Source organism: Larus michahellis, chromosome 1 (genome assembly GCF_964199755.1).
Source record: "Larus michahellis chromosome 1, bLarMic1.1, whole genome shotgun sequence".
Taxonomy (NCBI): Eukaryota; Metazoa; Chordata; class Aves; order Charadriiformes; family Laridae; genus Larus; species Larus michahellis.
In genome coordinates this window covers 202,887,989-202,906,768 of record NC_133896.1, presented here as the reverse complement: position 1 = coordinate 202,906,768, position 18,780 = coordinate 202,887,989, and the positions used below count along the sequence as shown (strand labels likewise).

Sequence of the window (18,780 nt, the reverse complement as noted above, 5' to 3'; positions counted from 1 at the left end):
TGAGCTCTATACAAAAAAATGCTAGTCCAGCTGCGTTTGTTCATGGCTTCACTTGCAGCCAGCTTGCAGTCGGAGCCAGCTGAAACCATCCCCGGAGCGTTTCACAACCACCTATCAGCATGTGCAAACCGGAGCTTCAGCACAAATTCTGGGGGTCAAACATTCAAGGCTGCCCTGTTTTGCCTCGAAAAGGCACTCTAAGCATCCTTTCCCCACAATTCTTATGAAACTATTGATATGACAGCATTTGCTATTTAAATTGCTAGTTTCTTTTCTGACCTCCCGTTTATAAAAGAAGCGAGAGGTCTGTGTAGCCACGGCTCTGTGCCTCACGGCATCACACGCAGCAGTGGAGGATGCGGGTACTCTCTTCCCAGTGGATAGCTTTGTACGGACATAGCGGTGAGGCATCAACCTTCGCTACTGGTCTGCTCCCAGCACATGCTGTAAGTGACATTTAAACCTTCGTGAGTATTAAGATATGCAGCTAAATCTTGCCATTCGAATATTGCTTTTGTATGATTAAACATACACATTCTCTGCTATTCCTTATTATAAAAATCAGTATTTATCATTATTCATATATGAATATTAGTTTGTATTCGACAGTCAAATGACTCTTCCAAATTAAATTTGTACAATAAAAGAAAAAACTTGGAGAGGAGAAGAAAGTTCTACCTGAAAAATGAGGGATAAGAAATACCAGTCAACGGGTAAGTCTCTCTAAGCGGTGTGCTCTGAGCGGCTTTGCCACTTAACTCTGAGTAACACGCTGAAGGGAGGAATTCCTTTCTCTTTCTGAAATCACAAAATAAATCCTTGGCTGTTGGCTTGATACAAAGCCTCACCAAATCAAACGTGAGTTTTTCCCTGGGGTCAGTTTTTGTCTTTCCACTCACTGTGACTGATTCGCAATAGCGTGCACACACACGAAACGGACGGCGCAGGCGAGCGCCAGCCTGACTGGAGCCTGGGGGAATGGGAGCAGATGAGCAGGCAGCGAGCGCAAACGTATTCATTTACACTCGTTTACTCTAACTAGATCCAAATTAATTTGTGAAACATTCCCTTTGGGCCTGGTAGGCTGTTGAAAGCCAAAGACCATTTATTTTTCCTACTGACAAACTAATTGCTAGGTTCACATCTGCTGGGCTCCTCTTCTCATGGAGGGCTCCCATCCTCCGTATCTCCGTCTCTGCACAGGTACCAGTTACATGTTCTCAAAGACCTTTCTGTAACTCCGCGCTACGGCAATGCAATCCTGACATGTAACTGTATAGGCACTGGCAGCACATCTCATCTTTCTTTTGAGAAACTGAGACTGACAATGACATAATTTCGTCTCAGAATGATTTTTTCTGTTTTTATAACAAGCACCACAAGCACTGTCCTGCTTCCCTAATGAAGCACAGTTCATTTTTTGCCTAAAAGATGGTATAGATAAGGTAACGCAATTTCTTAATACCATTCCAATTAGATAATATGGCAATCAGAAAATACGCACATTTTAACTTTCAAATTGTTATCATGACTGAACAGAATCATAGAATCATGGCATCACAGAATCATGGAATCATAGAATGGTTTGGGTTGGTAGGGACCTTTAAGATCACCTAGTGGCAGGGACACCTCCCACTAGACCAGGCTGCTCAAAGCCCCATCCAGCCTGGCCTTGAACACTTCCAGGGATGGGGCATCCACAGCTTCCCTGGGCAACCTGTTCCAGTGCCTCACCACCCTCACAGTAAAGAATTTCTTCCTGATATCTAATCTAAATTTCCCCTCATTCAGTTTGAAACTGTTACCCCTTGTCTTATCACTACACTCCCTGATAAAGAGTCCCTCCCCATCTTTCCTGTAGCCCCCCTTCAGGTACTGGAAGGCTGCTATAAGGTCTCCCAGGAGCCTTCTCTTCTCCAGGCTGAACAACCCCAACTCTCTCAGCCTGTCCTCATGGCAGAGGTGCTCCAGCCCTCTGATTATCTTCGTGGCCCTCTGCTGGACCCGTTCCAACAGGTCCAGAAGAATAGTTACAGAATAGGGAAAGTAAACAACTAATCCCATCACACTCAGACATTTCATAAACAGAATACTGAACTTCCCTCAGTGAATCAGGTGAGTATTTCCCTGCATCCACTCTTTCTTCCTTATCTTACACATAATAGGTGGTTTAATTTCCAACAGCATTATATCAAAGGCTTTGGTATGAACACAGTGGACGCTGCTTCCAATAAGCAGCAGTAACTAATAGCAAAGTACACATAATAAGGAAAACAATATCAAATTGGTAAAACAGACAAAAACACAGGGCAACAAAAAAACAGATGTAGAAAATTCTGTCGGTGTAACGATTTAAAAAATACAGGATTTTAAAATATGCAATTGTGATAAATTCTTCCAAATATCTCATAGCTTACCATAAAACAGTTGCTTGAACTATCGCTGCTTCTGCTGACAATCAAATATTTGACCATATCTGCGTTAGTTCTGCAACTTTGTAGGGCTGCTGATGTTAATTCTAAAAGAGTCCTCATAAGATACCAGGTGCAATCTATCCCAAGAAATTTACTGCATATGAGGAAAAAAGCAATGGGATAAAAGGAGTAAGACAAATTTGAAGAAAATAATTAAACCAATTAATTCAATAGAATTGGTATTTGTATCTTACAAGCAGCTCAACTCTGACAGGTTGCTCCCCTGAAGGGATTATTCACCATCCAATTAGCAAATCTATTCTGTCCAAATTGTCAGCTAAATACCCTGTAAGAAGTTAGTGATGGACTATTATGGGAAGCAGAGAACCAAGAAGGTGGTAAAGGAAAAAAGCAAAAAGGGAGAGAGAGAGGGGGGAACCCTCCCCTCCTGGTAAACCCTGCTCCTGCAGCAGCCCCCAGCAGTGGAGATGCTGAACAAGGTGAATGAAGCACATGTCCATCACCAGGAGGGGCCACCCCTGGGGACCAACAACATGGGATTTTTGGTGGCTCAGACTTTTTTGTAAGGAATTCTTTATATGTGAAAATTTGTGACAACTTGGCGATATTACATTAATCCACCCAGGAAAATGCATGGAAAAACCTGAATGCAGATTTATTTACATCCATTCACACCATCCTAAATTTCAGTTACGATTTAGGTTAAGAAGTCCTCAACGTATGTGACAATTTGAAGTAATCTATACATATTCTCTAGAGTTAATTTACTTAAACCAGAGCAATATTTCTGATACAACGTCAGTCAAAATGAAACAAAACTTGGAATGAGATTAACGCAGGCTGAGAGGGAGCTCAGGAGGTCTCTGCTCCAACCTCCTGCTCATGGCAGGCTTAGCTCTGAGGTCAGACGGGGCTGCTCAGGGCTTCATCCAGTCAGGAGCTGAAAACTTCTGAGGATGGAGACTGCACCGCTGTGGACAACCTGTGCCTCTGCCTCACTGTCCTCATGGGGGAAAAACTGTCTCCTTACATCCACGGTGAAACACTTGTGTTTCAACTTATGTCCATCATCGTTGCCTTCCCACCTGGCCCCACTTTGGAGAGCCTGTCTCTGTCTCCTTGATGACCTCTCTGCAGGCACTGGGGGCTGCTGGTAGGTCCTCCTGAAGCTGTCTCTGCTCCAGGCTGCACAAGCGCAGCTTCCACAGCCCCTCCTTGCAGGACCAGCGCTCCAGCCCCACCATCTCAGGGGCCTCCCCGAACACTTGTCCAATGCCTGTCTTGTAGCAGGGACCCCCAAACTTGGCACAGGATTCAGACACAGTCTGAAAACTGACAAGTAAAGGGAATTCATTGTGAACGGGGTACAGGTCCCTGGGATGAGGACAGCCCATCTCATTCCTTTAGCTACCTTTTCCTAATGCTTTCCAGTTGTTGTTGTATTTACCAACTCATGATTTTGTGTGCTTCAAATCCTAAACAAATGTCAACTAAAGTACATTTTCTGTCAGGCATCACGCCCCCCCCCCCCAGCTTGTAGCTGTGAGCCTGGGTTGGGAACTGGTGCTCCCAGGTGAGCTTTGCTGTATGGCAGACCCTGTGGAGGAGCCGCTCACTGCACAGACGTGCTCTGGCCCTCTCCAGAGCGCTCTTCCCCCCAACACAAAACTATTCCCTCACTGCAGGGCCCAACGTCTGCAGCAACTGGTCACCAACACATGAATTACAGGACAGTACACATTATTTCTTGTCTATTTACTCCCACTGATTTCTACAAATTATTCTACCAGGGCACTGCTTTCTAAAGACATATTATGTAGTGCTACCACTAGACTACCACACTGGAGCACAGAAATTCACATCTTCTTCATTAATATATTTTATTCATAAGTAAATAATAAAGATGGAGGCAAATAATTGATGACATTATCAAGCTTTAAAATAGAATAAACAGAAGCGATGTGAGCTAATTAGTTATGACAATGTCATATGCTCAATAGAAAAACAGGACTAATCTTGAAAGTAATTGGAACCTTCTATGGCCTTGTCTGAAATACAAAAATGTATATAAAATTAGGAAATCAGCCCCATAATTAATCTTCTATTGGTTAATAAGGCATTGGGAATAAGGATTGACCTCCCCAACTGCAGATATCTAAATGCAGGTTGAACCAGTTGCTGTGGCAATAAAAAGCAATAGAAGAAACCTGAAAATTTTAAGTCTATATCGGGATAAAATAAATTGAGCTTACAAATTTTCCTTTCTCTTCATTGATTATAAAGGAGCACAGGACAACCTCAGCATTGCGCCTCCCACCCCATGTTTCACATCCAGAGATGTGTTCTTGGCCCACCACTTATGTCAAGCGATACAATTTATCCCAGGTCTCTTTTACTGTGACCAAAGCAGAAATAAGTGATACTGGTATGTTCACGCAGACATATCTGCTGTTCAGCTCAAAATGGCAACTAATTAAGTTTCAGTAACTTGTTTGTGTGCTGCACCCTCCGTAAAAAAACAAGAGTTGAAATGCCCCTGAGCTGAGCATTAGCAAAATGAGAGCTTAACACTTCTGCGTCTGTGCTGCGACTGAAGCTACATGACCAGTTAGCACAAATTTAGAAACGCTTAACTCAAGCAGTGTGGGTGCAATGCACTGTTTCAAGTTATTCTTACTGTCTGCCTACCAATACTGCCCCAAGGGTCCAGCTAAGATCAAAGTCCAACTATATTACAGGGTGCATACATTCATAATAGCACTTTGCTGTGGACCAAAACACGCCACAGCAGCCACTGAGGATATCACTGCTTCCAGGTGTATACTGCGTCCCTGCATACGGAGGAGATGCTGTGTCTCCTGTAGGAAGGGCAGCATTAAAGCATAAATGCTACATCTAATCCACGCATCTTTCCTTCTGTGGGGGAGCAAAACACCAGATACCTGGGGTCCCTTTAGCTATAGCTGTTAAATTCAGTACAGCTGAGTCCTAAAGAAGCACTCCTTGCTTCAGATAATGTACAAAATAGGCATGGCAACAGAGAGGTAAACTGGAGCAGCCTAGGAGTAGTCATGAAGTAGGCTGGGAGAAAGTCCAGACCAATCCACTACACCATACTGTCTCCCAAACTAGCTATTAAATCAAAATCATAGAATCATAGAATGGCTTGGGTTGGAAGGGACCTTTGAGATCATCTAGTTCCAACCCCCTGCCCTGGGCAGGGACACCTCCCACTAGACCAGGCTGCTCAAAGCCCCATCCAGCCTGGCCTTGAACACTTCCAGGGGCACCCACAGCTTCTCTGGGCAACCTGTTCCAGTGTCTCACCACCCTCACAGTAAAGAATCTCTTCCTGATATCTAATCTAAATTTCCACTCTTGTCCTATCATTACACTCCCCGATAAAGAGTCCCTCCCCATCTTTCCTGTAGGTCCCCTTTCAGTACTGGAAAGCTGCCATAAGGGCTCCTCAGAGCCTTCTCTTCTCCAGGCTGGACAACCCCAACTCTCTCAGTCTGTCTTCATAGGAGAGATGCTCCAGCTCTCTGATCATCTTCATGGCCCTCCTCTGGACCCACTCCAACAGGTCCATGTCTTATCCAGGTCTCTCTCATAGACAAGTCTTAAAATGGTGCACATATTTATGCAGCAATACCAACGGCCAGCACCAGACATCTGTCTTAGGCTGGGGGCAAAGCCATGGGGTATCAAGGGCGTGGTCTTAAAGACCAAGCAGGTATCTGCTAAGTCTTACAGAACCAGGGGCAGGGGATGACGGGGGAATTCTGCTTTATTTACTCAAACTAACATCACCCTACAGCTACATAAGTGCCAAACAGAGGGAAAGGAAGAGTAATTCTTTCCCCTACACTGTGGAACAGTTACAGAGCTAAATTTAAGTGACCCTTACTGCTGTTGAGGTCTCAGCTCACCAGCCAGTGAATCTACTCTTTGCTCAACACAGCCTTCTGCTATCTACCGTCAGTGCTTTACAAATTAACTTCGCTGTCACAGTGATTGGCGGGTGAGGGCTTATTTTCTCCAGTGACAAACAGCTGATGTTTGCCTATTTCAGATCCCTGCATAAGCAAATATTGTTCAAGCGCTGAATTCCTAAGCAAGCTGAAAAATGCATTATTTAAAACATGATTATGTTCCAGCATTGCACAATATTGATATTGCTAAAGCTACTTAGTGCTTACACATCTAATGCATATATATAATAATTTGATAAATTTTAACTGCTTTTTAATAACTGTTTCCAGTTATTCATGAATTACGTCAAGACAAATTTGGACCAAATGTTTCATTGGTCTCTACATTTGTGCATCTCATTGGTTGCACATTCAGTCTCCTCGTCCGCATCACCAACAATTTCCACTTTTTATGAAGATCTGGTCTTCATTTGGTCTCTCCTGTTAGACAAGGTGCACCTCAGTCAGATTTCATTTCTTTTTTCAGTTTGGCAAGACCAGTGAGACATTCATCTCTCCATTTTCTCCTGGCATCCAGGACTTTTGGAACACTTGGAATTTTTTCAGACATTGCCTAGAACAGAAAATTAAGATGATTAAATCTCATGTTCTGAGTAAAAAGTTTCTCACCAGCATCGTATTCCTGCTTTTCCTGCGTCAGACCAAGTAACCATCCACACAAACCATAATTTAGTCTATCAAAAGCAACAGGCCGCTAATTCTTAACATTGGTGAGTGGAAATGAGCTAACCTGCATGAGAAGAAAAGTGCTCGCATTTAGAGGTGGTTTGCGTGAACGTGGCTATGAAGGTGCCTACAGAAACATCAAAGCATCAGCCTCTTCTTTCGGTTTGCCCCACACAGCCACTCTCTAGTCTCTTTGATAATAACCTTTTATTAAATAGGAAGGAGGCAACCTGGCCATTTATGTGGCTCAAAATGTGCTCTAAACCAAATTCCTCTGTGTGTGTGTGTTTAAAGCTGTGACCTCTCTTCTGGCTCCTAATAAATGTAATGAAGGATACCATGTTTATTAAAAACATTTTTTCTTAGGAGTGGCAGTTATAATCAAAATGACAGGGGAAGACACATAAGAAACCCAGAATTATGGTTTTTGTTGTTTATTGGAATATGGGGGAGAGAAGGTGCAGCACTATTTGAGGACACAAAAGGTAGAAGTCTGAACAAGTTATCAGACAAAAACGGTATTTAAAACAAAATGGAAAAAAAAAAAGTATTTCTGACAGCATAATCAAAGTTGTCTGAGAAGTGCCAGTTAAATGTGTCACTGAAAGCAGAACAAGAGGTAGTAAGCTCTGGCCGGCTAGTACATTGTAATAGATGTTCTTTCAAAGAAAAAAAAGCTGTTTGAGAGCGCAGGTAGAGATCACAAGGTGATCTTTGCCAAAATAGCACCTGAGGTCTTAGGTTTAAAAGGCAAGGGTTGAGAAACTGGGTAAAACCTGGACCTGCTACCAATGACTGGCAAGTTGCAGTCACTCCAGAAAAAAGTCAGGGAGAGGGAGAGAGGAGTAAGATAAGAAATGTTTAATGTTTTACTTTTAAGAGGATTGTTGCGGATCCATCTTTGGCATTGAAAAGCAAAGATAATAAAGAGACAAAGAAACAGACACTGAAGTGGAATCCAGCTTTCCATAAAGAAACCCAAACTGTTTCATAGTAATCAAAAGCTTCAAATGATTAATAACTCCGCAATTATTATTGATTGTAATTATAAGCAGTCTATGTTGTTTATGCATAAAAGAATCTTTTTCCTTTTTAACATAGCTGATGTTGAAATTGTATAAACAATGAAAAAAAGGAATAAAAATGCTGTGTTCCAGACAGAGAGCTTCCACCTGTGGAATTAATCTGACAGCTATTCAATTCAACACATACACCTGTTCTTTAGAGAAGCGTTAAAAAAGCCAACTATGAAAAGGCAGATTTAGGAAATAACAATACTTCAGTTAATTCCTATGATCACACAAAACAGCCTATATAGTGAATATAAACAAATTGTGGGCTTAGAAATGTTAATAGACAAACTGGGTCCCAATCCAGCATAGCACTTAAACATATCTTATCTTTAAACATGCAAGTAACCTTATCGGATTGCTCATATGTTTAACTTAAACACATATTTGCACGTGTTACAGACTGGAGCTCTAGTTTGTAAAGTACACAAAAACAAGAAAAAGAACACTCAGAAGAAAAAAGGGTTTATGCAGGAAGATGAAGTAGGAGGAAGACACGGGGAGAAAAGTCTTGTAGGAAAGGAAGCTTGGAGCTGCACATATTATGGTAGAGGACACAGGACAGAAGTGGTAAGAAATAGTGTGGAGGATTTAATGTCAGTAACCCACAGTCATTAGCAGCTGACTCCCCTGTCTAGTAATAAAGTTCCTCAGCCGATAGATCACTTTCCCTTGATGTATGTCAAAGTGCTTTGAAAAGAGATTTACATGCATTTTATACCGATCTTTTCGTTCAAAAGATACATTCACACAAGAAATACAGACTACAGATACCTCTAACACTAAACTGAAATGGTACAAATGTTAAAAAGTTCTTTGTTCTGAATGTCACTGCATTTATCAACTCCATATTTACCTGATTGATTTTCTGCTCAATTTCACCTGAAAATTCTGGAACTGGTCCAAAGGTGTTCAGAACAAGTCTCATACCATCACGGTATCTTTTGCAGTAATTTGAAATACCTAAAAATAAGTGAAAAATTGCATTTCAACAGAAATTCCTACTTAAGTTCAGTAAGGCTACCTGTGCTTGAGCACTGTCTTAAATCAGAGTCCAAAAAAAGGTGTGCTCTTATGCTTAAGACACCTAATTGTCATCAAGGAAAAAAGGACTCTATCCACCACATTTCCTTTAAGGTCCATATAAAAATCATTTAGGACATGCCTTCACTGCAAAACCAATTAATATTACATACCGGAGGGCAATGCTATGTGAGGGGTGTAGTACCCAACCATGGATATACTCGTGCTTTGTTACTTGAGACCAGAAAGCTTCCCCAACCAGTGTCCACGAGGAGAGTATCCTCTCCTCTTCCTCTCCTCTCCCTCTCCCACCCCCTCTCCTCTCCTTTCCTTCTCTTTGTGTCTTACCAGTTGAAGCATTCCTGTTGTTACTTTTATTTATTGACTTAAGTGTATCAAAGCAACATGACTCAGTGGGAAAAGGTCATGGAGACCCAGGTAGTCTCCAGTGAAGGAGAAAGGCTTAAGAAGGAACGTATGGATCTTGCAGATCAACACCTTGTATTGCAACTGGGGTTAGCAACAGGGATTTGGCTTTTATGACCATAGGACCCTTTTTGGGGGTTGAGCACTGTTAGGGGGAGATGGGATCCACCTGAAAAAGTGGGGGAAAAAGCATCTTTGCCAAAACCCTGGCCAATCTGGTGAGAAAAGCTTTATATTAGGAGCACTGGAAAAGCGAGATTACAACCTTTATTCAAGTGAGGAAGGGGTGTATTGGGGTGAAAAGAAAGGAGTGCAGGCTAACAGGTACAAGAGAAACCTCAAGAAAGTAAAAAAAAAAAGGCAGGAGGAGTCCACCTCTGGTGTATGTGCACAAATGCATGCAGCCTGGGAAACAAGCAGGGGAAATGAGAGCTTCATGTGTGGTCACACAACTACAACACTGTTGGAGCAACAGGGGTGTGGTGGGATGGCTTGCACAACTGGAGCGCTGCAGTGGACAGATACACGCTGCAGGAAAGACAAGGAGGGGCTTTCTCTGTAAGGACCAGCTCAGATGTATGGAACTGCTCTACGGAATGGGCAACTGTCTGTGTGAGAGCCTGTGGGTCAGCGTCAACGGAGAGGCCAGTAAAGGACAGCATCCTCCAAGGGCAAGAACAGTCCATCCTGATATTCAGCAAGACAAGTAGATGTATCAAGAGATTGGCTTGGGTGAACTCCAGTGCAAAAAGGCAGCATATAGGAGGTGGAAGCAAGGACAGGCTGTAAAGGAGAAGTTTAAAAACACTGCCCAGGCATGTAGGGATGGTGTCAGAAAAGCCAAAGCTCAGCTCCAGTTGAGACTTGCAAGGATGTCAAGGGCAATAAGAAGGGCTTCTACTGTTACATTAGTAATAGAAGGCTGAACAAGGAAAGTGTGGGCCTGTTGCTGAATGGGTGGGTGATTTAGTGACAGGAGAAACAAGTAAAGTGGAGTTAGTCGTTGCTTTCTTTGCTTCAGTCTTCATTGACAAGGTCTCCTATGCCTCTGTGCTTAGAGGCAGGGTTCAAGGAGGAGAGGGAGTGATCAGCAGCAGATGACGATCCAGTCAGTGACTATGTGCAAGAACTCAGCCCCACCCGAGACCATGGGACGAGACAGACTATATCCAAGGATATGAGAGAAATGGCCCATGCCCTTGCAAGTCTGCTTTCTATTGTATTTTAAAAATCATGCCAGTCAACGCATCAATCTCATCATTTGAGATGCCCAGATGACTGCAGTACACCCACCTTCAAAAAAGGTCAAAAGAACAATCTGGGGTACTACAGGCCAACCAATCTCACTTCTGTCCCTGAGAAAACCAAAGAGCAAGTCATCTTGAAACAAATTCCTGGGCACAGGAATAAGAAGAAAGTGATTGTGACAGTCAGCATATAGTCACCAATGGGTACACCATGGTGTAAATCACACCCAACCAACCTTGTTGCCTTCTGTGATAAAATCATTGTATTTGTGGAAAACAGTGAAGTAGTGGATATCATTTATGTGAACTTTAGAAGGGCATTTGACACTGTCTCCTATGATATTCTGTATCAAAGTTAGGACATAAAGTCTGTATGCTTTGACAACTAGATGGACAAAAAATGGGTTGGATACTCAGCCTCAGATGGTAGTGGTTAATGGATTGTAATCTACCTGAAAGCCAGTAAAAGTGGAGTACTGCAGCAATCCATCCTGAGACCTGTACTGCCTTACAGCATTTGCTCATAAAGTTTGTGAATGATACCAAATTGGGCCAGGGTGGGAGGCAGGGGGGGAACGGACCAGCTGATACATCGGAGGCCAGGGCTGCCCTTAGACAGGCTGGAGGAACGAGCCAATGCAAAACATTAAAAATTTAACAAGGCAAGATCCTGCACCTCAGAAGGAGGAGTTTCTTGCAACAACACAGGCTTGTGAACCCCAAGAATGCCTGGTCCTGGCAGGTAGCAAGCTGAACATGAACAAACAGTGTGCCCTGGCAGCAAAGAGGGCCAACGGCATCCTAGGCTGTGTTAACAGCACAGCCAGTAGATTGATGGAAGTAATTACCCGCCTTTACTCAGCATACTGTATTCAGTTTGGGATCGCCCAATACAAGAAAGACATTGACAAATTGGAGCAACTCCAGCAGAGGCCATCAAAATGGTGGGAGCTGGAGCACTTGCCCTGTGAGGAGAGGCTGGGGAACCTGGGCTTGTTCAGCCTGGAGATGGCTTTGGGGGGACCTAACAGCAGCTCCCACTGCCTACGGGTAGGTCATTGAGCAGAAAGAGATGGGCTCTTTACAGTTGTGGCATGGCAGGAGGACAAGAGACAACAGGCACTATTTTAAATGAGAGGTTCAGACTGGATACTCAAGCACTGGCACAGGTTGCCCACAGAGGTTGTGCAGTCTCCATCTCTGTGGGTTTTCAAGACTGTAGGAAGCTCTGAGCAGCTTGGTCTGACCTCAGAGCTGATCCTGATGTGAACATCTTAAAAAACACGGGGTGAGAGAGCCTGAAAACCAGCTACCTGGTAATAGTGGGTAAAATGGCAGTCAAGTAGGCCTTGTCTGAATTAGGGAAAGGTCCACCTTTCATCAGCTCCAGTAAGAATCTCAAAAAAATTACTGTTGAGGCACTAGAGAGGAACTGGAATGATAAATGCACCAAAAAGAGAAATTGGTCACTTAGCCAGACATATACAACTAGTAGACTTTTTAGTGCTATTAACTACCACATAACCAAGAAAGGATAAGGAGGCCTTTCCCACTGTACATCAATAAAGAAGTCGTGAGCTGCACCACAACAGTAAATGAGCAATGCTTGTCTGGCAGTAAGCAAGCCAACAGGAGTAAGAATGTGATTATCCTGATGAACACCCTAGATCTGAGAAGGGAAGTTCTGGATAGCCACTAAAAGCTCTGACAATCAATCTCCCTTTTCTGAGAACCATAGAGACTGAAGAATTTGTATCCTTAACTCTCTTTTTATTAGCTAATTACCAAAGCAAAGAGGAGAAACCTGCAGAAGACAAAGGCAAGCAGTTACGGTCACCAACTCTTTCACGAAGACTCAGGAGATCGTACAGACTGAGAAGCATGAACCTGAACTGCTCATGGTCTTATCCAACCACAAAATGCAGGAAATGTAACTGGGGTGGCCTGACTACCACACAAAAGAATGCAACTCAGGTCAAGAGTCATTAAGCAGTCTCTTTCCTGAACAGCTTGTAGACAGTTCCCTGGAATGCAATACTGGGTGATATCAATGCTGTAGAAGTCACACCTGTCTAACCCTAAATGGTTGAGGTTGAATGGTGGATGATTGAAAGGAAACCACTGACTTCTGGAAACTATGAATCATAACCTACAACACTTATATACAACACTTACACTGCTCAACATGTCTGAAATCGATGAAGTATGTGTTTTCCAAAAGGCCTCTAAGGTCAGTATGAGGATGGAGAATTCTCTTGTTTCTGGACCAAAGACAGAAGACCTTTCAAAGGACAGATGCTCAAGAAGTACTCAATTTCCTTTAAGAAATTAGCACACTGAAGTTCATGATGACCATCAGATAAACAATGGAAAGGACAGAATGGGAGAACATGTCCATTGTATGAGAACAATGTGGAGAGACTTGAAACTATTGAACTCTCTTAAAAAATGGACTAGAAACATTCTCCAGCATTAGAGAGAAGGAGGCTCTGAGAAAACTAGCAGCCTTGTTAAGTAGCTTGAACCTATATTTGGTGCCAAGAGTGTGCCAATCGGCATTTAGTCAGCCTTTTTCCTTATATTATCTACCCATGGAGCATATGTGTTCCTGAACACACTCTGGCATGTTCTGGCCTTCTCCAACACAAAAAGGGAGGTCAGTCCGTCATACAGGTATATCAGTGCTCTAATTATATGGAAATTTAGTATTTTGCTCAATTTTCTTAATTAACACACAGCAAGAAACCTTCAAATTGCCTAGCGGGCTCCAAAACATCACTGGCAGGAAGTGAGACTCAGGAAAAGAAGCATTATGGTGGGATGTGGAACGATTCTATCTCTTCACTGAGGGAATAAGCAGAGACCATCCTCCTCCATAAACACTCTGGAAAGGACCACTGGTTATCAGGGTTTACTGACCATACCCTGTCATTAGCATAAGTGCTAGCCTGTTATATCTTAACAGCTGGGCTTACAGACTTTGGCACCTGAAGCCAGCCCAGACCTACCTACAGGGGATGTTCTATTTGCGTGAGCAATCTTGGGAACCCAAGACAATTCTGGATGAGACTCATGCACCAGCCACAAGATGATGATAGTTACATTTCACCTTGCTCATGTGAGCTTTTTCTTCTAACAGTGAGGAGTCTGAGGAAAAAGTTTGCCCCCACTTCATCCAACATCACAGAAAGTTCCCAGATGTAGATGTGGAAATGTCTGAGGCTGAGGAGTGCAGAACTATGTGGACTTGGGTATGCCGTGCTAACACACAGCTGCTGGCAGCAGCTGTTGCCAGCTGGATAATCACAAAATAAAAAATGTCAACTCAGTCAAATATGGCAATTCAAGCAAATCCACATAAGCTACTGGCGATAGAAGGAATGGTAAACAGAGCAGTACCAGTTACCAGTTATTCTGGTCCTTATCCAGCTGACTCAAGTCTATGACACCTAGACCAGTGCTGAATAGTTTGGGTTTGGTGCTTTTCCAAAAGTCATGGGGAACCTCTCAACCACCAGGTAAGCTTGTGTAATAATACCACAGATCTGAGTACTTTTGATTCTGGTACAGTCAAGAGAAGGTAGAAGTGAAGACTGTGCCAGAAATCTTTTTCATGAGCCTCAATCTAAAGAGATAACATTAGTATCTTGTAAAAGCTGAATGCTTGGACGTGAATGTGAACTCCTGAGCTGGAAATGGCCTTCAAAGCTCACCCAGCCAGCTAGTCCTGGAAACTGAGCTCTTACCAGCAGCTCGTCTACATCTTGAATGAATCAGAACAATTTCTGGGTGGGTGTAGCTCACCAGTGCAACAGAGACATGCCAAATGCAGGTTGGGTAATACAATTCACTCACTGCATGCAATGTAAGAATGAAAAGAAGCCTTAAGCAAAGTCAGCAAAACAGGAAAGGCTAAAAAAAAAGTTATGGGTCTAGAGAAGAGCAGCAGCATTAGTATAGTTGATCTCAACATTGTGGCTGAAATGGCAACATGAAGGCATGTATGCTGCATGTCAAGCAGGAGGCGGACAATGCAAAATCTTTCGAGTCTCAAGTGAAAGAAATACACCAAAAGTTAGGATATACACATGGTCTCACTCAAAGATTAAAAAAATAGTAATTTCAAAATAGATAACACAAGATAGCACTCCCAGTGTGAAATGTCAGTGGAGACTAGTGCAATCTTTAACTTGGTTTAAGTAATCAAGATCAACCCTATGCTGCCAGCTTCAAGAAGGCACTTGAGCAATGGGGAATAATGCTGGAAAAATCACTTTGCTTTTCAACTGCAAACTCAAAACTGGCAAATATTTGACTCCAGGCCTTTAGACTTAGGAGTCCTTTGGTTCAAAGGTCAGGGCTATTGCAGAGGTGGATGAGAAGAGCACTTGGCTGGACCACAGGGACAAGAAGATGGAAAACAAATACGAGAGAATCCCTTTAACTTTAATCCTTGTTGATACTGCCCAGAGAGCACCTTAAGCTGGATGTATTAGCATCTGTAAACAGTGTGAGACAGACAGGGCAGCACACGGGAGCTGAAGAAAGAGGAAGAAGATGACAAATGGGCTGTTAAAAACAACCAACACCACTCCTTGTATCCAGCTGCTGTGCCAATACTGTGCCCCACTATCTCCAACAGGAGAAAAAGAATGATTCAAGATGCATCTGGAACAGAGAAAAAGGGGTATCAACTCGCAGCACAGGAATTATGATAGTTTCTTCTTGTCTATGTGGTTTGTTGACTCCCTGTCTAAATTTCCATCTTTCTTGCACACTCACCTCATCAGTTTTGGAGGGAAGGGGCTGTGGGAGAAGGCAGATGTTGCAGCAGGCACCAGAGAACCACGAATACAGAACAAAAATACCTCCAGGGAAGGTAGGATTTCCCTGAATCTTCCTTCCACCACGTTTACAACTATGGCAGAGAGTGGAAGAGGAGAAATGAGTAACAAAATCCCCTACACAGGATTATAGAGATGAAAAGGAGAATACTCTATTTTCATTGAAAGTCCCAAACCCACTTACAGGAACACGTTATCACAAGCTAGACGAGGGCATTGATTCAAGGCTCTTCAGCTGCTCATATGTGTCTAAGAAATGCAAGGCTCTTTACACCACCAAGAAAGGAAGAATAAGCTGCTGCTTATTTAGCATCAGTGTCAGTCCAGGCAGTTTCCACAATAGCTAATGAACTGGCCCACAAGAATTTGTTCACATAACTACACTTCGCGTTTGCAGGTCCCTTCCTGAAGGACTTGCACTGGTGTGGTGCAAACATGGGTACCAGTGAAATGCCTCTAGTTGCATCATCAAGATGAACAGGGTATTGATGAAGGAGAAGGAACTCAGGACGGATATTTAGCTTAGAAGCATGCATAAAATGCTCCACTGCCCCGAGAAGATCTGTTCACAAGTGAGGTTCACAAACGTAAAGGTGATAGGAGCAGTAGGAAAAAAGAACGGAAAACATGACAGTATAAAATGTAGTATGTTCACGCATTATTGTATGTAAGCATCTTCAAGTATCTTAGCTTCTTGTATGCAAAGTCTCATTCCTTCCTCTTCATAAGAAAGACAACAAGCATGAGGGCTGAAGGATGGAAGCAAGCAAACTTGATAAACCAGTCTGGCAAGGACACTACACATGGGGCAAAACAAGGAAGGCACCGAGGTATTTGTGAGAGAAAACAAGAGACAGGAGCAAGTGTTACTGGCAAGGACAGGGAACATGCCAAAGACAGAGGGTGCCTCACAATACTAAGTATTAACTTGATGACTTTGAACCTCACGAGCAGCATAATAAGATACTGTAATGACTCAAAGAGTAGGCGAGATGGTCAAGCCACTGATGTAATAGCATCAGCAATTTGAAAAGACTGGGGTGGGGTTGATTTTAGCAGGTAAAATCTAAGAAGAAGCTGCACTTGGTAAGACTGAAGGTGTGTATGGATGACAAAAGAAAAGAAGGGGCACATTTCAGGAACATCATGGATGAATCTGTCATGGTTAAGTTATGTTCAGAGAAAAAAAAAGTCCTAAACTCTTTGTCTTGCCGATAGAGGGATTACATTTCTAGACATTACAGCTCCAAGGAAAACTTTCTAAATGCAATCCTATCTTCATCAAGGGTGTGTCTGAACATAGATGCATGCTTTTAGTTAGGGCGTGAATCCACAGGACGCTTGCTACTCTACATTAATTCCCATATAAATTCATTTAGACTGTAGTTGCATGAATAGTTTCAACTACCCTAAGGCAGTGGTAATACCAAAAAAAGTTTTATTCTCACTGTTCCCGTGTTACCATCTCAACAGCAATGCATGTATATTTGTGCAGGACTGCTGTGAGCTGGATCAAGGAATTAAACTGAGTTAATATGAACCACTTCCTTTGTTAGGTTAGCATCGTGGTTTAGCCCCAGCCTGCCGCTAGAACCACACAGCCGCTTGCTCACTCCCCCCAGCTGCGATGGGGGAGAGAATCAGAAGAGTAAAAGTGAGGGAAAACTCGTGGGTTGAGATAAAGAGAGTTTAATAGGTAGAGCAAAAGCCGTGCACGCAAGCAAAGCAAAACAAGAAATTCATTCACTGCTTGCATTAGAAATAGTGTGGCCAGCAGGACTAGGGAAGTGATGGTCCAGCTGTACTCAGCACTGGTGAGGCCGCACCTTCAGCACTGTGTTCAGTTTTGGGCCTCTCACTACAAAAAAGCTATTGAGGTGCTGGAGTGGGTCCAGAGAACGGCAACAAAGCTGTTAAAGGGTCTAGAGCACAAGACTGAGGAGCGGCTGAGGGAGCTGCAGTTGTTTAGCCTGGAGAAAAGGAGGCTCAGAGGAGACCTTATCACTCTTTACAACTACCTGAAAGGAGGTTGTAGCAAGGTGGAGGCTGGTCTCTTCTTACAAAGTCACACACCATAGGACAAGAGGAAACGGCCTCAAGTTGCACCAGGGGAGGTTTAGATTGGATATTAGGAAAAATTTCTTCACTGAAAGGGTTGTCAAGCATTGGAACAGGCTGCCCAGGGAAGCGGTTGAGTCACCGTCCCTGGAGGTATTTAAGAAAGACGTGGTGCTAAGGGATATTGTGTAGTGGTAACTTGGCAGTGCTAGGTTAACGGTTGGACTGGATGATCTTAAAGGCCTCTTCCAACTAAAACAATTCTACAATTCCCATTGGTGGGCAGGTGCTCAGCCATCTCCAGGAAAGCAGGGTTGCATCACACCTAACAGTTACTTGGGAAGACAAACGCCATAACTCCAAAAGTCCCCCCCTTCCTTCTTCTTCCTCCAGCTTTATATATTGAGCATGATGTCACACGGTATGGAATATCCTTTTGCTCAGTTGGGGTCAGCTGTCCTGGCTGTGTCTCCCCTGAGCTTCTTGTGCACCCCCAGCCTGCTCACTGGTGGGGCAATATAAGGTGCAGAAAAGGCCTTGACTGCCTAGCAACAACTGAAAACACCAGTGTGCTATCAAAAGTATTTCTCATTCCAAACCCAAAACATAGCACTGTACCAGCTGCTAGTAAAAAAGTTAAATCTATGCCAACTGAAACCATGTCAATCAGTTTCGTATCTGGGATGAATTCCTCAGTCTGAGCCACTTGGTGACCACACACATTCTTTTGTTAGCACAAGGGAGAAGGATGCACCAAGATGTGTTCTTTAGGACACATCTATAATGACTTGAGCAATAAAGCATTAAGAATTCCTGTGCAAAAGCCACATGCTCCTTTCAGAAGGTTGAGGGAACCACTTGTCACCTAAGGGTCCATAGAAGGAAACTGGTGCACAACAGCCACTATGCTGAAAAATTCACACCTTTGCTTACTGCACACAAACTTTTTCATACAGAAAAGCCCTGCAGCTGCATAGAGGCTAAAAGCAGTTCTAGAATGACTATAAACTGCCTTC

The 18,780-nt window shown here is 43.2% G+C and overlaps 1 protein-coding gene across 3 annotated transcripts in view; it reads right to left on the bottom strand.

Annotated features, from left to right (window-relative positions):
* Nucleotides 1-4,296: 4,296 nt before the first annotated feature.
* Nucleotides 4,297-18,780, bottom strand: part of CRYL1 (crystallin lambda 1) — a 59,348-nt gene continuing 44,864 nt past the window's right edge. For all 3 annotated transcript variants that reach the window (XM_074569606.1, XM_074569588.1, XM_074569597.1), the window contains exons 7-8: nt 9,023-9,129; nt 4,297-6,983 (exon numbers count right to left, since the gene is read on the bottom strand). In XM_074569606.1, the coding sequence (XP_074425707.1) occupies nt 6,870-6,983; nt 9,023-9,129 (221 nt within the window). In that variant the 3' untranslated portion in view covers nt 4,297-6,869. The remainder of the gene's footprint in view (nt 6,984-9,022; nt 9,130-18,780) is intronic.